The 22,848-nt window shown below is 38.6% G+C and overlaps 1 protein-coding gene across 1 annotated transcript in view; it reads left to right on the top strand.

Moving 5' to 3' along the window:
* The first annotated feature begins 1,140 nt into the window (after positions 1–1,140).
* Positions 1,141–22,848, top strand: part of RMDN2 (regulator of microtubule dynamics 2) — a 43,930-nt gene continuing 22,222 nt past the window's right edge. The window contains exons 1-4 of the mRNA XM_054396948.1: positions 1,141–1,616; positions 7,274–7,472; positions 8,335–8,437; positions 11,009–11,069. Coding sequence (XP_054252923.1) covers positions 1,162–1,616; positions 7,274–7,472; positions 8,335–8,437; positions 11,009–11,069 — 818 coding nt within the window. The 5' untranslated portion in view covers positions 1,141–1,161. The remainder of the gene's footprint in view (positions 1,617–7,273; positions 7,473–8,334; positions 8,438–11,008; positions 11,070–22,848) is intronic.

Below are 22,848 nucleotides of genomic sequence, written 5' to 3'. Positions count from 1 at the left end.
AAAACTGAAGCTTTTGTGCCAGGACTGCTCTCCTCCTGCCAACCGGGTAGGGGTTCTCCGAGATTGGTCAGCTTCAGTTGTAGTGCAAATACAGTTTCTCTAGGGCCTAGGAGTAGCAAAGGTTAAGTTATAGTGAAAACAAGTAGCCAACAGACTGAATAGAAGCAACTAAACGGATGAATTTTCACTTGAACAGGGTATTCGAGCCGCGTCTAAAGCAGGTGCAGCCCGCGCCCTCCCAACAGCACCGCCCGGCGAGATCTCCAGCACTGCGGCCCCTTCGAGCTTAGAGCTGGAGGCCGCGGCCAGCCCAGAGGGCCGCTCGCCTGCCCGTTCTAGGGCTGCTAGGGTTACAGGGCGACAACAAGGCCAGCAGAACACAGACAGGGATGGCCCAGCCCACAGCCCTCCTTCACAGGGCAGTGCTGCCCGGCCAGCGGCTGCGGCGGAGGCCCGTCCCCCTTGATCCGGGTATCGCCGTCCCGGGGCGGCCCCGCCACCGCCCCCAGTGCCGCGGCGGGAGAGCTGCGGGGCCGTGGGGTGCCGCACCTGGGCCGGACTCTCTCCTGCTCCCGGACCGGCCCGCCGGTACGTAATGGGGGCGGCGCGGGGTCCAGGGCTGGTGCTGCCGGCGGCGACCCCTGCCGGGGCAGCCAGGGTTTGGGCGGGCTGCGGGAGGGCGGTCTCCCGCGGGGAGGTAACCACAGAGCTCCGGCAGCCCTTCGGCGCATGGGGTCGGGGTGGCGGGGAAGTACCCCTCCGAGTGGCGTGGGCTGCGTCACGGCCTGACAGCTGAATTTCTGCCGCTCTGAAGCTGCGGAAAATCCGGTTACTGAGTTTCTCGCTTTAAAGCGATAAAAATCCCAAGATGTGGAGAAGGTTAAAAGCGAAGGCTAGTGGTCCCGGGCGTACCGGTGCAGCAGTGTGTGCCGCTCATCACCCCCAGTCCCTTCCAGCCCCACAGGCGTCTGGATTTTGCTGTCATCGCCCATAGCCCTTTACTGCAGAATCTGCTAGAGTTGTGCTGTAACTTTGTGTCTGCAGCGTGTGCCGGTGTTCTAGCCTTATACTTGCGTGACTTCAAAGCGAAGTTATTTGGGTAGACTAGGATAAACACCCTTAACTCCAGTTATTGTCTCACTATTTTAGGAGAGTGCAGAAATGTCTCCCTTTGAAAATAAAGGATTAATACTGGGCATAATGGCAGGGACTGCTGGAGTAAGCCTGATGCTGATTTGGTACCGTAAGATCCGAAAACCCAGTGCAGCTGTGCATATACCTGCGTTCCTAGATGTAGGTAACAGGCTTAATTCGGTGGGCTTGCAAGATGAAGTTCCTAATGAGCAAGGAGCAGTAATGGTTTTACATGGAAGGCAGCTGCAGATTCTGGAAAAATTGAATGACTTGCTAGTCAGTGTGGATGAACTGAAAAAAGAGGTGACATTTCTGAAAGAAGCTGTTCCAAAGCTTGAAGAGCTTGTTCGAAATGAGCTTCAAGGAAAGGGAGACGTTCAGAGGGTCAGCCCATCACACAGAGCAGCTAAGCGGAGAAAAGGTGAAGCAACTTCTGCTGCAACAGAAACTACCAGCTCTGAGGAGGCGGAAAGTGAAGGAGGGTGAGTCAATAATATTTTGCATGTACTACAGTACACATGCAGTGTAAACTGCATGATTACCTCTGTGAAACTTTGTATTGTAAACAAGAGCCCTTTTAAAGTTCCATGTGCATTTTATATTTCTTTATATTCAAGGAAAACCAGAAAAATTCAAATTAGTACTTCTAATTCAGAGAAAACTCTGAGCACACTATAGCTGAAGTTGGATTAATGCCAAGCATAATACAGGTATTTAAGGGTGCGTTTGGTTACAATCTGATACAGTATTGCTACATAACTATGCAATAAAAGGCAAAGTTCAGAACGATGGTGTAATTTTAAAAGTCCTTTTAATAAGAATGCAGTCTTGTCTCCTGTGTCTGACAGAGTTTGTTCAAACCATGTACATGCTCTTGTGCTTTTCATGATAAACTGTCTTCTGTGGGTCTTAAAGAGGAGTTATTAGTGTTCTGCCTAAAGGTATTACATACACTGAAAGTTCTGTCCAAATGCAACAGGTGTACAAGTGGTAGTATGTTTGTTTATTTGAAATTGTATACACTTTATGGTGACTGCAAAATAATCATGAGGGATTCAGAGTACTGACTCAGTAAGATAGAAAGTTCCTAGTTTTTATCACACCTTGTAATCCCATTGTGGCTAATTAGGTCTTTTCTACACCTGAGCTGAGTAACATGCTGATGTACAGATGTACCTGGTGTCCAGGAAAAGGACTGTATTTTTGGTTTTTTTGTATGTTGCTCAATGTACCCTCTAGTAGTAATGTAAAAATGGTGATGATATTACTCTCTGGTAATGACAGCATTGTTTTGATATAATCTGATGATATTCTGATATGTGATTTAGTATAGGGTATGTTTATAGCAACTGATTTTTTTGAACCATCTTCTCCGTGTGTTGTACGTGCCTGGGTAGGCAGTATTAAGTCTGTAAGTTGCCTGCCTTAAGTCACTTAGTCACTTTTTTCCTTTAAAGATACATTTATTAACTGTAATATTCTGGAGACAGCAGCATTCTGCATTTAATAATGAATGGAATTCTATTTTTTTAAGAGTTTCTCCAAATTTATTTTCAGTTTCTGTGGGCAGAATTTCTTGTTACATCCCAGCCCACACGCTTCACAAGGCTATATTTTGATACCGTATTTTGAGACCTGTCAGTTATGCTATGAACCAGTCCTTTATTTTAAGTATTCAGGGTTAGCAGGGATGTTCAGACATTTCTCCTTCATATGGTATAGAAATGTTTCAATTCTATTACATTCTTAGACACTTCTATCTGTTAATTGGTTTGTAGAGGACTTTATATGTTATGCATAAAATATTTGGAGATGTAGATTAAGTCTGAGGGACTAGTTTGCAAATAATCAGTTTTACAGTCGCAATACAGGGTTTATTCTACACTTAGCAGTTGAGAAGATCTTGTTTTCTGGTCAGGAGAGATGTGTTGCTGTTTAAGAACTGGCCAAGGAAACTTGTCTGTTCAGGTTATTCTGTGTGATGAAGAAGCTGATGAGGTGATCCAATATAAGTGATTATAGTGTGCAAGAGCTTTGAACGTGTCCTTAAGAGAAGCCTTCTCTGACAAGTATTTGTGTACTGTCAGAAGGAAGGAAGATAATTCAAGGTTATAGATAGTGTTAGTCATTTGGGTATGTGCTTTTCAAATGCTGTTTTTTAAATCCCTTTTGCAAAGAGGTTTTTTTTCCCTACAAATACCTTATACTTGATGCGATTGTTTTGTATATTTTCTCTAAAAGTAAGATAATTTTATTTGATTTAAATAATTTACTTTTTGTATTTTTTTCTCTGCCAAATGGAAACGTTGTTAATCCTAATCTTTTGCAACATATATAGCTGAGGTCTTCTGTAACTTTAATGACAGTGGTGCATGTTCTGTGAGAGTTTGCTGTGAGAGATGATGTTAGTATGGATTTTTTTCATACAATCATAGAAAGATTGTTTTTCTCTTTGTGACAGACAAAATGTATTTTCACTTTCTGTATTCTGTCTAAAGTACATGCAACACATTTCACTGCCTCAGCAGTATTCTCATCTAGAAGATAGGATTTTGCTTGTGTTAAGCACTTCTGGTTTTACCTGGCAAATGGATAGATGCTGGGGACTGACAGATAAAGTAATCTTAAGAGTTATATGGACTTGTGATTGATGACTATGCTAGTTTCAAATTTGTAAACTTCTTTTAGAAAAGCTTTTAATACTACCTGGTTTTTTTGTGGGATAATTGAAGCTGGCAAGCTCTGATATGGTTCTTACTTCTTTGATCTGCTCTGGTCATATTCCTCAATGTCACTGTTGGTATTCAAAACATTGGGAAAAGAAGCTTTCTATTTTGCCTTTCAAAATTTACATATTTCTGTAAGTGGAAAATTATCATATGCTTTTTAATAATTGAGATATTTTATATAATAATGGGTAACCTGTATGGAAGGTGCACTGAATGGACAAGACATTGAATGCTAAAGAGCCTACAGTTTCTAATCTATGCTTTTCTACATTACATTCTTAATAAATTGTTTCAGTTTCCATCAGTTACTAGTGAAAACCCTGATCTTTAACATCTGAGAATGTGTAACAAGCACTCTTTCGCTTAGAAATACAGTAAATTGTGTCTAGATGATTACCTGGGATGGAAAGTGTCACCTAATTCGTTTCTTTGTGCTGTTAAAGCTGTTTCCTTCCTGATGAAGCAGTGATGAACACTGTCATGTTTGGCACTAGTTGCCTGGCATCCAACCTTTTAGAATTACATTTGGTATCAGTCACCAGAATGATTCACTGCAGTGTAAATTCTTATCCTACAGATGTTTTATCTATATCTTTCCGTTGAAGTAGTTCTCATATTCAGCAAGGAGAAACATTTCCCTTGCATGCTTCTGAGTATCGCTTCACTTACAATTTCTTCACGTCACTGCTCATTTGTTTTCAGTGCAACTCTCAGCTGACCTAAGAACCTGATTGGCCAAACTTTTCCTTGAAGGCCGGTTATCTTTACTGAGGGATACACACTCTGCTGGGTCATACAGTGCAAATTTGATCCAGACCAGTCTGTGACATATAATCAACATTCTGTTGAGTTAACTGGAGCAGATGAGGTGGTGTTTGTGTCATCTTGTGATTTTTTTGAAGTTGGCAGGGAGACAACAGATGGGGTGTTGTAAACAGATGTTACATGGTTAGGCCCAGTGTCTGCCAATTTGCAGGCAATCCAACACAGTTTTTGAACCAGCAAAGTGAGTTTATGACATTGTGGTGGTTTATCCTATGTATCTCTTTGGGTTTTTTTGGTAATCCAGTACTATGTGCCTGGATTTGCTGAACAGTTTAGCCACAGTATGGTGAGCCTCCAGGACAGTTTTCACTTGTTCTTTGAACTTTGAACGGTTCTTTGTGATTCACTGAGTCCAGTTGGTTGATCATTGCTCCTTACATTCTTATCACTGTTTCTTCTCTCTTAAATAAAATATATTGGTAATAAAGTAATAAAAATTACTGTCACCATTTTAAAATTTCTTCAATTTTCTCAAATGTTGGTCAGTGTGTTTGGTCACATTGTAATGTAAATACTCACTTTTCTATCTGTCATCTGATAAAATCGCTCACAAGAAAATACCAAGTAAAATTTGGGATATCATTGCTGTTATATGAATTATTTGTAAAGCAAGCCTCTTCATATTTTTGTTAATTTCCCTTTTGGATTACTGTAATCAGCCTTTAGACAGTTGGAGGTTTTAAAACTGTTAGAAAGAATCCCTGTTTCTGTTTGTGTTAGTACTGATTTTTAATTTTTTTTAATATACTACTGCTTTTCATAACATGCTTTTCTTAGAATAAGTAGATATATAAGCCCACTACTTGCTTTGTTCAAGTCAGTTATCAAGCTCCACTTACCCTGTTTTTGTATCAATAATATCTGTTGCACTCTTATTTTGTCCTTAATAGGTGGTAGGACTTCCTATCATGTAGTAAAACAGGCTTGTTTGAATTAGTAAAGTACATCTTACTCAAGTTATTAGGAAAAGCCTAGCTGTTTGGTTTTTTTTAAATCTGTATTGCCTTCTTAAAATATTATATTGTCATGCTGAAAATATTTCAGATATGAAAGGATCAGAGAGCTAGTAAGAAAATGAATGTAATCAGAAGCAAAATGGAAAAACATGCCTTGTTTGTCGAAAGAAAGTAATATTTAATGCGTCTTACAGATACAGCCTATGTATGATGCAGTTCTGCACCCATTTCAGAGTAACAGTAACTATAAAATGTTTAGTGACATACAAATAAAGACTCTGCAGATACAACACAGGATGTGTCATCAACTTCAGCATCATCAGGATTATGTAAAAGAGGTCTGTGTAAAGATTCCCATGTCTGCTCTGCTGTGTGTTGGTTTTCAGTTTGGAGGCTTACAGCTGGTTTATATATGCATTGTTTTATTCAAATATATTTTTGACTCATCTTTCACATATTACTGGGTTAATTTTGAAGTTAAACTGTTGTGCTACATCTACCACTTCTGTAGCTTGATAAGCAGTTGTACTTGTTCATTTACAGATTATAAGAGTATCTGCTTGTGGTTTAGCTCTGGTCACTTCTGAAAGCAACATATTGAAACCACAATATTAAAGGCCATGATTATTAACTTCCATTTATACTGCTAATGTACTGTACATGTTATATTTCTGGGAAAAAAAATGGATTTATATATTTCAACTGCCATGGCCTACTTTTTTTTTTTCTTAATGTGAATAGTACATTTCATGCTTTTTCTGCTCATAGTTGTCATTAAAAAAAAAGTCTCTGAAGCTAATAGCTAATACTTTTACACTATTATTTCTCATGAGAACAATACTTATAAAAGTTGAAATGCAGAAGATGAGGCTTTTCTCTCCATTTTTAGTGCATAAGTGAACAGGACTTTAATGCCATTCAGCTGCTCCCATATGAAACTGAAGTATCCTAATGTATGTTCAGCATTTTGGACAGTCAGGCCACATGTTTATCTCTGCGTGGTATTTGTGGCTATCGTAAATATTTCTTCGTCCATGACAAGTACTCAGTACTTGTGTATAATGAATTAATAAAAGCACTTTCTCAGTTTCAAATAGCTCTGAGTGATCAAAAGAAATAAGTAAAGCAACTTGTAACAAGGGTATTATTGCTTATATTTAGATCTTAGAAATGTTTAGAAAACATTGTATAAGTGATTCTTATAGCACTTATATTTTTGTTAGTAAGCTCATTCCCATTTCAGGAAATAGGGGAAATAAGGTAAAGAGTTGAAGAGGCTTATTCAGGGTGACAGAGCAAGTCTTAATGCACATTAATGATTTAAATTGTTCTGAATTTGAAACGCAAGGATACATGTGTTTTTAATATGTATCTGCATTTTTTTTTTAAATGCAGTATTAGGCAGCAGGACAGTGTAATTACTTGCCTATTATGTTTGGAATATGATTGTACTGTCCCTTTGAAGATAAAAATTTAATTATAGTCATAATAAGCTTAATGCCATGAATAAAAAAATCCTTTAAGGCTGGAAAACTGGGAGAAATTGTGCTCTGAAATTTTTGCAATTGAATTTAACAGTGCTTTACCAAAATTTTTCTGAAAGATGGTTATTGTTTTCTGTGATTTCAGTTACCTTACAGCTCATACTGATTCTGAAGGAGACTCTGAGGAAGAAAAGGAATGTATGAAATCATCTGATGCTGCTGTGAAATCAGAAGAAGAAGAAGAAGAATTACTTAATTTTTTACAGCGGGTAGACAACTTGCACAAGGGTTCAGAGGATGATAAAAAGGAGGGATTCAGATTGCTGATTGAGAAAGATGACAAGGTATTAATGGGTAAATTTAATGTTATGTTGTTATTAACTTATACTTTGCAATACTTAAAGGTGGTGTCAATAGTCTTTTTGGGTGGGCATATATGTTTTATTATTATATATCCCATCCAGGCACAATAACTTCGAGGCTTGGTTTGATGTGTGTATTCTTGCATGCAACAAAGAAGTATCGTGGGCATTTTTCTATGGAAATGATACTTCTGCTGGGTTTGGAATGGTCTGTGTGAGAAGGTCAGATGGAATTAAGTAACAACCAGACCAAGCGTTCTCAAGAAATCAGACTATGAGCCATAGTCTCCTTATGTGCTTCTGTAGATACTTCATGTGAATGTTTCCCTTGACTTTACCTTGCATATAGGTAACTCCAGATAAAATTTCAAGGTGGTTTGGTGTGCAGTGCTTAACGTCAATGTATCAGTTTCTTCTGATCTGGCAAACTGTAGTTCTCATTGTATTTTCATTTACATATTGAAATACCCAGGAAGGTAGATGAGGCACTGATTGTGATTGAGTGTGGTCCTTAGGGCATTCTTAAAGAAAACAAACATCACATCATTCAGGGGCTTATGCTTGACTGGATTACTTTTTTTTTTTTTTTTAATTAAAAACAATTAAAAATCCTTTCTGAAATAAAACCTCTCTAATTAGTCCCAGGTATTTCTGAAAGCTGTATTCTCCTTTGGACATGAGAAAGTTATCATCTGGTTCTCACATAAACTAGTAGTAGTAGTATAGAAAGATGCAAAATAGCCAAAGATTTATGTGATCTGATAACTTGCTTTTAGCATTATGAAAGGAAAATATTAAACTCATCAGAATGTGATTTAAATTACCAGCTCTCTTATGCTTTCAGTATGAAAACTGTGTGGACTTCCTTTGGAGGCTTGCACGTGCTTATGGGGATCTGTTTGAGATGACTACTGATTCTGAGGAGAAGAGGAAGTATGTTAGTGATGGTAAGCAGAGGAAAAATGTTTATATAGAATACCATCTGAACATAGTGAAACATGCTTTGAGCTTTGGTTAAGTTTTCCAATCCAAGGATTTCTAATGGGAGCATTTGTACCACAATAATGTTTTGTGCAATGAACTGCCAGAGCATACAACTTTAGTCCATTCTTTCCTCATAGGAGAGATCCACAGTCAATGAAGGCTAAGTATTGTTGGTCACAGTTGATGACTGTTGACTCTGAATGGTGCCTTAAAATTCTGTATTTTGTTGATAATCAGAGGGATGCAGAATGTGAAAGAAGACAGGTGCTGCCAGCATGGTTTCTTAATTACATCTTTGGGAGAGTGAGAGAAATTAAAAAATGTCAAGGTTTGTTTTTTTTGCTCTACTGTGGGAAAGGACCACTCTTATATACCAGCAGCTTCTTTTGTGGTGATGATGGGGATGAAACTTTGTGAATCTAGAAAAACTGTTGACCAGAAACAGAAGCGTGTGTGACAATGCTGCTTCCAGCCTTCTCTTCCTATGTGTCTTGTTTGACAGCTTAACCTCAAAAAGGTTCTGATTTTTTTCTTCACATCACTGTTGCTTTTAAAAGTACTGCCCTTTCTTTCACTGTCTAAATACATGTTGGGTAGAGGTACAGGTTGCATCTGCCTTTTTGTTTTGGGCTTCTCTTTATTACAATAAAACCTGCATCTCTTCCAACTAATGCACTGTTCTTAGAGTAGTCCTTTTTGCCTTCATACTTCTGTCTCTCCTTTGTTTCTTAATTGCTTCTTCCCTTTTCTGCTGCACCAAGGCCATGTTTTATAAGTGTATTCAAAGTTCAGATTATTTTGTCTTTTGTGACTCTTTTCCTGTTTTCTACTTCTTGTTCCGTCAGCAGTGACAATATCACTGACAAATAAATTTTGGCTATCCTTTGTCATCCTTAAAGGCAGTGTCATGCATTTATGCTGTCATTACATATTCCATAGCCCAACTCAGCTTATCCAAGGTCCTAGTCCCTATCATTTTCTCATCAAAACACTTCACTGTCTTAGCTATGGAATTGATGGCGTCTTTGCTTTAGTAGCAACTTGGCTTCTGGATTTGGAAATGACACAGCGCAGTGAGCATTATGACACAAGCTAAATTAAAACAGTAAACTCTGTTGTTTGATCCTTTGCTTTTATCCATGACTACAGGTAACCTCAGCTGATGAAAGATAATGGCATAATGTTAAGATGGGGAGATAAAGAATGATGGAATGAAATAGGGACTTAGGTGTTGAGTAGCCATCCTAGTTTGGCTCATTCTCCTGAAGTGGTGGGTGGCAACAGCCTTTTTCATCTCAGTTTTTGGAAGTAGTGCAGAGGGATGGAGACCGTGGGGAAGCTGGCAGTAGTTTTGTGGTTTTTCATTCTGCTGGGTTGGAGAACCATGTATGCTGTTCTTTGTTTTTATGAAGTTAACTTGCAATACAGAAATGTCAGTGTGTCGTAATTGGTTACAGCTGAGACTTTGCAAACAAGCATCGCATCTGAACTTCTTACTGCAACCATGGTTTTGATCAAATCACCTACTGTCATCTTTATTCAGTTAAAAGTGGAATGTAATGGAAGTCTTTGTATTGGAAAGAAGCTTCAGCTAGTTCATTCCTGTACCCAAAGCAGGAAACAGCTTTGCTGGTCCTTCTGACAGGTGCTTCTTTAACCTGCTTTTAAAGGTCTTCAATCTTACAGACAACATGCCCTCCTTTGACAGTCCAGTCTGATGCTTCCCTAATTTCACTGCCCCTGAACTGGATTTTAAGAGAAAATACTAAAATCGCACCTATATATATATGCACATATTTATATGTGATTCTTACCCTCTGCTCTGGTCTGGTGAGATTCTGCCTGGAGTAGTGGATTAAGCTCTGGGGCCACCAAACAGGAGACGGACATGAACCAGGTATGGACCAGAGCCATGAGGATGATCAGAGGGCTGGAACACCTACCCTACAGGGACAGACTGAGCGAGTTGAGGTTGTTCAGCCTGGAGGAGAGAAAGGTCCAGGGAGTCCTTCTAGCAGCCTTCCAGTACCTAAAAGAGGCATATGGGAAAGCTGGAGAGGGACTTCTTACAAGGACATGTAGTGACAGAATGAGGGGTAGTGGCTTTAACCTGAAAGTGGATAGATTTAGATTAGATGTGAGGAAGAACTTCACTGAGAGGGTGGTGAGACACTGGAGCAGGTTTCCCAGAGAGGTTGTGGATGCCCCTTCACTAGAAATATTTGAGGCCAGACTGGACAGGGCTTTGAGCAACCTGAGCTAGTGAAAGGTGTCACCTCCTATGGTGAGGAAGTTGGAACTAGATGATCTTTGATGTCACTTCCAACTCAAAGTATTCTCTGAATCTATGATATATGTATGTATGGGTATGTAAAAGGTGTAAAGTCAGGATGTTACATTGTCCATCTAAATGTTTATAAGAACAGGAAGCAATTTCTTCTTTTTGCAGCTCAAGTATATTGGCTTGCTTTGTTCTTGGGAGTAGCCTAAAATCTGTACAATAAATTCTTTAATATATTGCATTCTCTTTACAGGAAAGATTAAGGCTGAAAAGGCTGTTCAGCTGGATGCCAAGAGTGCTGAGAGTCACCAGTGGTAAGTCTGAGAAAGCGTGCATTTTTGCAAACTTCTGCGTATTTATCATATCCAACAAAAAATCCCATCTGTCTTTGGCTCTAAATAGTTACATTTGTCATGCTGCAATTTGACATAAATTTAATAAATTATTAATTAATATCTTCTCATAGTTCTACAGAACTCAATTATCATCAATGTCAGCTAAAAAATACATTGAAGTGTTTTGTGAACCATTTACTATAGCATGTAAAGTGACTCCGTAACTGTACTTCAGTACATGCCATGAAACGTAGAAGAGAGTGTGTGCTTACACCAGTATATTATTGCTCAGAGAAACCATAGTTTTCCATTTAGGTTCCTTTTCAACACTTTGCAAAATAATGTATTTTGGCCTTATATTTTATCCTTTCTTGTAATAATCTAAAGTCTGTTAATTAAAAATGGACAGTAAGAAGGCTACAAAAGTTTCATTTAGTTTCTCAATTTTCACTTTATCATACCATTTTCCTCCAAGCTTGAAACTTGAATGAAGTTTTTAGCCCTTGCCAGGATTAACAAACTCTTTGCAAATGTGATTTTTTATTGAATCATTATCAGATGAAAAATAATTCTGCTGAGTTGTAGATGATAATTCTTCACCTTACTGTTTTATTAGCCAATTTTACTGAGCTCATAATTTCTTTTCTAATTTTCCCTTCCCGTTTTGGTTTCTATGTTCTTCATTAATTTTGTCATTACACATTAACCCTTACATATCTAAAGCAAGTCTTTTATCCCAGGCTCCCTTCACAATCTAAAAAGAAGTAGTCACTTCTGGAGTGCAGTTCACCCAATTGCATTTTGCTCATCTGCATTAGAGTGAGATTAATTTCTCCTGGGGTTCAGTTGACAACATCTCCATTGCAAACAAAGGGAGCACATGTCAGCTAGCTCAAGTTTAGATACTTCATTAGACGCAAATGTTTTCATTTAATTAGGTGAGTCTCTGGCTTGATCTTTCTTTCCAAATCTTCAAAGATAGCTGTGTTATTGTTCTACACTGTTCCTGCCTGCATTGCCATATTTCTGTGATTGTTTTGTTTGTTTGTTTGTTTCCTGCTCCTTATAACAACTAGGAATCCAAACAACTGCTTTGTAACAATGGGGTGCTAGAAGTCATACGTGGTGGGAATCTTGACTAAGGTTCACTGTCTCAGACAGGTTTGCATTTACTCTTTCCCATGTCTTGGAAGTAGTGATGATGCCTCCCTGGAGGTGAAGCCTAGACCCTAGCTGGCTATAATGTGGTGGTTTAAGACAAGAGCCTTTTCTTTTGGTCCTTCCCATCTGTTTAATTCCTATCAGCTAGAGGTTGCCATAATGCCAGCAAAACTAACAGAAGAGGTCTGAGCTTCAGTCCTCAGTGCAAGATGATTTGAAGCCCTGTGCTTGAACACCTGCTGAAAGCAATTTTTTAGCCATTTCTACTGTTGCCTACCCCTCTTAGTTAGAGTTACATGTATGAACGACCACAAAATCACATACAAGCACAAGTCCTGCCCCTCTGTCCATCCCTTTCCCCTCAGCCCACAAGACTAACAAAATCCCCTAGTATAAATACAATTTCAATAGCAGAAACTGTATTGACCAAAGTTTGCATGTTCAGGGAAATGTAAGTAGTCTGCTGAGCTTCAGATGTGAGATCCTGTACTGGCAGGCATATCTAGCAAGGGAAGTATTAGGAGTGTATGGAGATATTGCAGAGGTAAGCTTAAAAGAACCTGTTTGAGATATTTAAGAGGACAGTCTTAAAATTTGCAAGCTACTTCTTCTTGTAACAGGCAATGGATTTCTGTATGGTTTCCAGTTTTCATCCTTTTTGTATCTGAGTTGCAGGTGAGTTGTCAGGGTTACTGCTAAACTGGTAGCTTTCTATTGGTGTGTACATGGGCACTACAGGTTTTTTCCTAAGTATTTTACCTGATGCTTGTTTCTGAAGTCTTTCTGACTTATGCATAACTTTTAAAGTGTGATGTCCCATACTGATTACGCTACTCTTAACTGAGGCTCTGAATACTGAGCAGAATGGATTTACATGCTCCAGACAGACATGTGTGTGTTTTTATGTAGGCTGCCAACTGCTGTTCAGTCTGTGGTCACAGTAGAAGATCCTTTTATGCTTCTGCTTAACCAGATGGACTTGTTTTGTAACTGTGTATTTCTTTTTAGTTCCTGGGTAGAGGTACTATACACATTTCTTTGAATTCATGTTCATTTTGAACCATTTGTCAGGTTTATTAATGCCCTTTATGTTTGTAAAGGCTCACATCCCCTCCCAGATTACAGTTTTACTTTCAAAAGTGTTTTGTCGTTTTGTGGGTTTTTTGAAATCATTGACTTCACTGATGGAATTACTGAAAGATAATGAACCCAATACAAAACTTTGTGGAACATCTGTGATGGTGCTCAGGTTCACATGAACCCAGCTGGTTCTGCAACCATCTCTACAGGTGATTTGTTCTAAATGATCGTTCCATGGTTAGCTTTTGAGGAACATCAGGTAGGATAGACCACAGAAGGGTCAAGTTATATCCCACTTGCTGCAATCCTCTAATATTCCAGACTCATTTGTCTTGGTAGAAAATAATTTGTTTGATTATGTTGGTTCACAACGAAGTGTTTGTTAGCTAGTTTATAAGCTTCTGCACTTACAGAATAATTTACCCTGGGATGTTGTCAGGTTATGCTGATTTCCCTGTAACCTCTCTCCTTTCTTTCCCCCCTCTTTTTTTTTTTTTTTTTTTTTTTGATAGCAATTATGTTTGCCTTTTTCTTTTCTGCTGAGACTGTCTGCTCTACCCAGGAGATTCTGGTAGTCAGCTATATATCAGATCTGGATTGTTCAAGTCTGGCTAATGTAAATTTATCCAGTTTATCTAAATGTTGCTTTACATGTTAATCTCCTTGAATGGGAAATAAGACTTAATGGAATCCTCCCTGTAGAAACTGTGCTTTCAAAGTTGTACACAAACAGAATGTTACCTAAAATGATAAATGGATAAGACTGTGTATGCAGTACAATTAAGGCATGAAGAAATAATACGTAAAAGTAATATAAAATACATACTTAAGACAGAACCCAAAACTTAAAAGAAAAAAAATAACAAATATTTATACAAAAATCATAGAGTCACGTAAACAAGAATGATCTACCAGTTTTACCTAAATTCAGAGATAAAGGACAGTACCCAGCTCCAGACTGACACTTAAATGTGCTGTCTCGATTATATGCAGCTATATGTAAGTGAGGGACTTAGAGGGGGTGGAGAATTGATATGCAATGTGTGCCATTTGATGCACTAGGATATTTGCATTTCATGGCATATATGACACAGGACCCTTGGGGGTCTGTACCCTTTTAGGCTAGCAGCTGGAAGTGGTGGGAAACTCTACAACATCTCCAGTGGCTGTAGACATCTGTATCCAGGTAGGGATCCTTTGAACTGAAAACTTTCTTCATTGACTGTAATAAGAGATTAGATACACAGATGAGAAGCTCAGCATGAATGCAAACTCAGTGTGAAAACAGTGCTGTCTCAGACCAAAATCCTTCCTTTTCATCCAACTGCCTGCATAAAATTTTCTTAAGATGTGTAAGGTAAATAATCTCAGCCTGTGTAAGATAAGCCCATCTATTTTTAGACAGATTTCTCATTTTTCATGTAATGTTATCATTCTGTATTAGGTGCTTATGAGGAAGCTGGATTTCTGATCTTTACTGAGGAAAGTTTTGGTTGATATTTTACTAATCTGTGCTTCATTATTTCTGAGGGGTTTTGGTATTTGCTATCAACACAACTGAAGTTTTAACTTGTTTGGTGTAGCTGCTATCTATACTGTTCACTCATACATTATTTCTGATGTTCTATTAAACTGTCTTACTTAATATCTTACTAAATGAACTAGGATTAAATGATAGGCCTGTTCTTTTTCCTGATCCTGTTCCTTGTTCTCTACTTACAGTTAATCCTTGAGGGGTAGTAGTGTAATTGAAGAAGAAATTGAATTCACCTTTGTTAGTTTAATCTTTTGTCCTGATTTTCTCATTGCTGATTGTTCTGTACTTTCAGTTATGTTTCTTTTCCTTCTGCTGTGTTTATAGAACATTTTATTGCCTCCTATGTATTTTGTGAAGTTGCAATTCAGTTAGTATTTAGCATTTCTGATATGTCTTTAAATATTTCATCCAGTTCTGGTATATCTATATCTTTAACACCCATCCCATAACCCTAGCTTAATCCTGTGGTCTTGCTTTCACTTCTAGAGTCAATTACATTTGGATTTCTATGTCACTAGGGAACACCTCACTGGAGCTGAATTAGTCTTTAAAACTACTTCCTGCCTTTCCTCTGCATCTAAAAGGGTCATTTACTGCTGTGCTTTTGAATATCGTCTCTTAATAATTCTTCTATATAATTTTTTGTAGTATTGCACTTTTTTATGGTTTAATTTTCTTCATCAGAAATACACACTACCTGTCAAGCAAGTATTATGGCTGTAGACCTCTCTGGAAGTTTCTTTTGGAACCTTATGCCTGCTGCTTCAAAACTCTGTTTACCATATAAGTGTTTTTGTCACACCCTGACAGACAAAATTGTTCTGATAAAACCCTGGAGTAGATGGAATTATACTGGCCAAAAACATCTGTTTTCCAGAACAGTTTTTTTCCTGTTTTATGGAACTACTATAAGCTGTCTGGAAAATAGAATTGTATCTTTTGTCTTCCCCAGGAGAATGTAGTGGAAAAGTCTCAGGAGCAAACTCTTGCTAGTATAGGCCTAGAGTTCTGTTGTCTTGTCTTTTCATATTTACTTCTGTTAAGAACAAAAAAGAAAAAAGCCAATATCTTCTTAGTGGATCACCTTTTTGTAATAAAACTGTATCTCAAGATATATCAATAATAAAACTGGCCAACTTGTGGATCAGAATACTGACACATAACTACTATTCATATGCAGAAAGAACAGAGCAAAATATCTTGAAGTAGTCAGTTGGTTTTAGTAATGAACTTCTGCAGCTGTGAATAATTTTCATATCTGAAGCCAGATTTTTGAAAACATGTGATCATACTTAGTTGCAAATGAGATCAAAACCCTTCAGATTTCTTGAATGATGAAGTAAAACTGAAGTAAAAAGAAACACTGGAAAGGCAAAACATAGCTGTAACCTTTTACTGTTTGTATGACCACCCTAAAGCAAGGCAGAGTAAATATTTTAAGTTGCTTTGTTCAGCTGGTGTCAGTTGTTCAAGTTCTGAAGGAACTCACATGCAAAAGTTGGCATCAGCCAGTTGCAGGTCTTGTTTTTTCCGAGCCTCAATTAAAATCTTTTTGTGGGTCAGTGATTCCCAAGTGATAGCTGTGAGGTGAATCCTCACAGCTCCTCTTGGACTGTGGAGCATCTTTTATCACGCAGCTTTTAACTGAAAGTGCTACATGAACTATTCAGTGCTATGGTGGCTTTGGAGGGCATCACTTTACAACTTTACAATTGTAGAGAACACAAAATGCAGTGGCACCTTAATAGTGCTTTTATTTAAAACTAAACAATCGCTTGTAAGTTCTTTTGCAAAACAAATGAGGGTTTTATGTTTGTGGGGACTTTGTTGCTGTGTTTTTCTTCATGCATTTGGAAGAGGTTCAGAACTCTGCTGTTGCTGGAGCCCCACACCTCCTTTTCTGCTGAGGAGGACTTGTTAGAAGCTTTGCAAAGGACAAAAAGATCAGTGCACGTGGCCAGTGTTCATGACATTTACTTACATCATTCTTTGCACTGGGCTTTGGTTTGTTTTCCATAAACAAATGGTGCTGCTGCTAAGTTTGGGTTACTCTGTAGAATTTACCTATTAATAGGAGTCCTGTCTCATTTAGTTTGAGGTTACCAAGTGAAAACCTACTAATTTTAAGTGAAGACTCCCTCTGCACCACAGCTGCCCCCAAGGCGTTTCTCTACCGTGTGTATGTGGGTTACTTGGAAGTACAGAAAAAAGTTTCACAAGCCCAGGGTTTAAGTTTTGCCTGAAGTTCAATCGATGGATTAGCTTTTAAGATTTAGAGCTATTACAACCCAGCCTGATAAACTCAAGTCCTTAAACCCATATAACTTGGTTATTTTGATAAATGTGTGGAGCTACATGGAAGCAGGAAAAACATAGCTTGTATGGAAAAAGGACTTTTATATTAGGTGACATGTACAGGCAAAGGGATTTTATACAAACTTCCCACAAAAAAAAGTGAACATGTCAGTTATTTTCAGTAGCAGAATTGTAAGAGATAATTTGTCAGATAATCTGGGGTGCGGTAGCATAAAAATAATTCTCTAGTGAAACAAAACTCTTTAAAATTGCAGAATGAGTTGCACAATATTTTCATACAACTGACAACTTTTTAAATTAAATCCTTACCATGTTTCTAACTAAACACATGTAACCTTCTGCTCTTAATTATCTCTTATTTAGACTTAGAAGAGACAGATAATTTACAAACTACAAGCATCTGTTTCTGTCATACAGTCTTTTCAGGAGTTGAAGCCTTGTGCAGATATACTTTCAGTCATAAGTTAGTATAAAAAAAGTTTCAGGTTAGTAATTATTTGCCCTGTGTTTGATTCATAAGAACACAAAAAAAAAAATTACAGTAATCTTTGCTGTTAATTATGCTTACATTTAGTCAATAATCTGTAAATTACTTTTTAAACATAATCTGGAATTTAAATTACAGAAAGGCAAATTCATAGAGTCATAGAATGGCCCAGGTTGGAAGGGGCCTCAGAGATCATCTACTCCAAAACTCCCTGCCAGGAACACCTCTCAAGTAGACTTGTTTGCACAAGGTGTCACCCAATCCGGCCTTAAACACCTCCAGGGAGCAGGGAACCACAACCACTCCGGGCAACCTATTCCAGAATCTTACCACCCTCGTACTGAAGAACTTCTTCCTAAAATCCAGTCTAATCCTACTCTCCCTCAGATTGAAACCATTCCCCCTAGTCCTGTCACTTCACACCCTTATGAAAAGTCCCTCTCCAGCTTTCCTGTAGGCTCCCTTCCAGGTGTTGGAAGGCAGATATAAGATCCCCTTCCCCGAGTCTTCTCCAGGAATAACCCCAGCTCCCTCAACCTGTCCTCATAGCATAAAGTATTTCTGAAAAGCTGGAACTTGTTCTGTAGTAAGTGGGTGAGAGGGATGTGTAGTTTCTTCTGTATTTCTGGTTAGACCATTTAAATGATACAGTGGTGAAAGGGCATGCATTAGGGACTGTCTGGTTGCTGGGGGTAGTGATCAGATTTCATAAAAGTCACTTTGTGCACACCAGAAAAGAAATCATGTTCTAGTGGAAGGTTGGGTTGTTGGTTTTTTGGTCTTTTTTTTTTCTTTGGACAGGTCAGCGGAGTATTTCAATTCAGAAACGTTGTTGTGGTGCCTCAGGGCATTTCTGGCCCCTTCTCCAAGTTCTCTATCTGTTGATCTTTCTTCTCTGTGAGCACTTTTCCTCTCCACCAAAGAGAGGCAGCAGATGTTGGCACTTGCATGACAGTAGCCCTTCACAAGGGACTGACCTCAGGTCTGTAGCCCAGCCTGTGAGGAGGAGTATGATACATCTGCAGGAAAAGGTTTTTGAAATAGCACTGCATTGGTGAAACACTGCATCATCTTCCTGCAAGTGCAAGGGTAGGTTTGAAATGTGAAAATATCTATTTACTACAAGATTTTTGCCAGAATGGTTGCAGAGGAAATAATTCTGACAACCTAGTGCTCCCTATTACGTTTCTGTTAAAGAATAATTTATCTCTGAAAGCTATTTCACTCTGCTTCAACATTTGCAAAGGTTATGTCTTGCTAATTTCTTTAGTAATGTATCTGCATTTATCTGCACAACTGAAAATGTCTGTTATAAAAATAAAAGTTAAATTTCTGCCACACAATATTTTAAGACAGTTGTGGGTTTCACAGCATCACAAACAGAGAATGTGGCATCCACATGTTCCAGTGGTAAACTTCTATGAATATGCATTTATGACACCATTTTCCCTTGTTTTGGTATATTGTATGTGTTGCAATAAATTATTAAGCCTGGATTCTTAAATGTCCTTACTTTCATGTTGTGTTTTGTTTGGTTTGTGTTTTTTTGTTTTTTAAACCAAAATATGCATTTGTTTCTCATGTTTTTGTATGTGTTACCTATGCAAATATCTGCCACATATGAGATTTGCCAGGAGCTCAGCTTCAGTGCTCTGGTGAATTTTTAATATGAAAGCTGTATTTCTGCCAATTTCTACAATGTAGACACAGTTGTATCCAAGAATAAGAAAAAAATAAAATAAAACCCAAACAACAACAACAAAAAAAAAAAATGGCCGTAACCAAAACCCCAGCTAAACACTTTGCACCTTGGTGCATTTTACTTTGTATGTTGGCTGTCTTTCACATTCTTAGCCACTGCTGCCATATCCTCGCCACTACGAGGAAGGTGATATCAAGCTGATACTATAGTTTTCCATGAAACTTAGTATTTTTATAGATGAAATACCGTGGTAGAAAAATGACATAATTTTATGTACACAAAACAGTGATGTCTCGAAGAGTAATGCAACAAGGATCATAAACAGTAATTCAAAATCTCCCTACATAGGAGTTGATATCTCATTGAAGTCAGATTAAAAAGACAGCTTGAGGGTCTGGCTGCATTGCAGAAACTGTCAGAATACATAAATGCATGAAACTGGTGAGTGAGGGAGTCAATGGCTAAGAAATAAAATGGGATGCACAGGATTCTGAGCTGTACCGAGATGGGGAGATGCAGGAGTGCATTTGGAACTGGAATGGAAATGAGCTTTCTTTTCACATAATTACAGAATTGTCAGGGTTGAAAGGGACTTCAAGAATCATCTAGTTCCAAGCCACCTGCCATGGACAGGGACACTTTCCACCTAGATCAGGTTGCCCAGAGCCCCATCCCTGGAATTTTTTGATCACCTCTTTGGGCAACCCGTTCCAGTGTCTCACCACCCTTATTGTGAAGAACTTCTTCCTAACGTCTAATGTAAATCTACCCTCCTCTAGCTTGGATCCATTCCCCCTAATCCTGTCACTGCCTGGCATCCTAAAAAGTCCCTCACCAGCTTTCTTGTAGGCCCCATTCAGATACAAGAAGGCCACAACAGGGTCTCCTCAGAGCCTTCTCCTCTCCAAACTGAACAACCCCAACTCTCTCAGCCTGTCTCCGTAGGAGAGGTGCTCCATCCTCTTGTAACCCACACACATTAGCCTTTACTGGTACTACCTCACACTCAAATGTTTCAGGTGAAGAGGAGGGAGTGGAAAATAGGTATGAAAGAGGTGAATTAAATTATTTGTTATTACTAAATATCACAAACTCTCCTGTTCACAAAGTCATTCCAATTACAATAAAAAAAAAATAACCTTGTTGATACTAAGCTGCTAAAAGGTGGACCTGCACTTCTAAATGTAAGCCCTGTACCCACACATTTCTGAAGTCTGTGTAAAATAAGACCTTTTTTTGGAGTTGGTATACATGGAAGGGGATATAAATAGAAAGAAGCCTGGAAAGATCAGTGTTATTTCTGATTATGGCCCAGTGAAATATATCCAGAAAAAAATATAAAACAGGCTGTAGTTGAGTGTCATAATATGACCTAATCTTGATTTGAGGTTTTGTATCTTTTCTGTACATCTGCCTCATATGGGATAGGCTGGGTTGCCAAAATCTAAGTGTTGGTAGCATCTCTTTGCATTTTTGGCATTAAAATTCAGATTGCTTGTGAACATGCTTGATACAACTTGCTGGATCAACCTGCTGTTCTTTCTTTAGCAGCAGGTAAGTTACATCCCTTATAGTTTTATCTTGTTAGAGTACATACAATACAATCCTGGAACACCAGAAGGGAAGATGTTAATTCACCTTGCTCTGGACCCCTCTATGTGAGGGACAGGTAGGCACTTGGCATCCATCTCTATCAGCTGTAGTTTCTTGTAACGCATTTTCAGTGATATTGTAGCAAAGGGACATGGCACCTGACTTATTGCTGAGTTAGTTTGATTGTGTTTGTGCTCAAAAAAGGAGTGTTATTTGTGGATAATTAATCTCTCTGCTTCTACACTGATTTCAGTAACTTTTCTTCCACCTGGAAATAACACTTTTTATGTTAACAGAAGTACTGTGTCTGTCTCAGTGAGGTTACGATCATCATGTTTATTTAGAGGAGCGCACCTGTGGCTAGCTTTTTACATTACCCAGGAGTAGCGTTAGCTCAGTAGTTAGGTCACTTCCTTGCAGCATTTATATGGTATAACTATTTTTCTCTGGGAAGATACTGTAAAATGGTATTTTAGTCTTGATGTTCAAAGGGCAGAAGGCAAGCGCTGATTGTGAGGAAAACCAGTATCTCTTGCTCTAATACAAGACACGTGCATGTTACCCGTTGCAGTGGATATTGGCACATTCTTGTGTGATTAAAAAAGAAAAAAGTCGTTTCCCCTCCATAATTTTTATAATAGCGTGCAAGGTGATGATCTGGAAACAGTAGAGGACCCAGACCCAGAGGCTGCCTGCTGTGGCCGAATGTCACCACGAGATGGGGCAGGTGGCAGCGGCGAGAACAGTTGCGGGGAGCTTGGCTGTTGCTCCACGGTACCCACGCTCCTGCCTCGGGCTGCTGGCTCTGCCGGAGGCTGGGCCCTAAATCTGCATAGGTGGTTTGGGGTTGAATGACAAGAACCTGCTGGAAGCATTTCTAGTTAGTTCCTTCCTCGTTTTCTGTGGCCATCTTCTTAATATTACTCTTTCCATCACTGAAAATAACATTTGCCTTGTTTTTTTAACTTTTTGAAAATAATTTAAAACAACTAAAAATCTTTTCTGAAAAAAAAACCCTCCGCCCGTTTATTAGAAATGAAATTAATATCTAAAATGCCATAGGATGTTAAAATAAAAATAAATAAATAAATACTTGGTTTATGCCAATTCCTTGCCTCGCTCAGTTCAAAAGTATAAAATAGAAAAAACCCCATGCTAGTACATGAAAGACATTCTTATTTTCAATTTGAGGGGAGAAAAAAAACCCAAAGTATTTAAAGTTAGTATGTTGACTTGTTTTTCATTCATTGAAAGTTTAACTGGGACTTCCCTTCCCAGAGATTTTAGCTGTAAGTAGAAGTTTTTCTTTGAACTGGTTTAAACTAAGGCCCTATTTCTTGTCACGCACAGACTGGGAAATACTGCAAGATGCTGGATTAGCTTGTTCGCTTTTCATTGTTTTCTTTTGTAGCTGCAATCCGTTTAGCTATGGTATGCTGAGTTTATCTGATTAGCACTTAATGAGTGAACGGAATAGGGGAAATGTAGCCTGAGTTACTTAAGCCTAACAAAGTTTTTCAGTACCTTTCCCCTCTTTCTTAAGACCTGAACTTTCCTGACCCCCACCCCTTGCTTTTTCCCTCTGTTGTAGCCGGTTCCCATATGAAATGTGCTCCCACTGCAGCTTTAACTGTCAGAAGTAGTGGTGCCATTAGCTGGATTTTGTTCAGTGCACATTGGTCACAACATACATCCTGCTCAACAGTGTTTGACAGTCTGTCTGGAGCCCTTACAAATTCAACTACTGTTATTATGCTGACTCATATGCCTTACCTGGGAACACTTACTGACTAAAAATGCAACAATCTGTAGCATGGATATTGCTAACTTAAAACCATTAGATATAACTGTAAGCAATAAAATAATTTATTTGGTTAGGTTA

This window comes from Indicator indicator, chromosome 2, assembly GCF_027791375.1.
Source record: "Indicator indicator isolate 239-I01 chromosome 2, UM_Iind_1.1, whole genome shotgun sequence".
NCBI classification, from domain to species: domain Eukaryota; kingdom Metazoa; phylum Chordata; class Aves; order Piciformes; family Indicatoridae; genus Indicator; species Indicator indicator.
The sequence above is the reverse complement of the archived record's forward strand: the minus strand, read 5'-3'. Positions and strand labels throughout refer to the sequence as shown.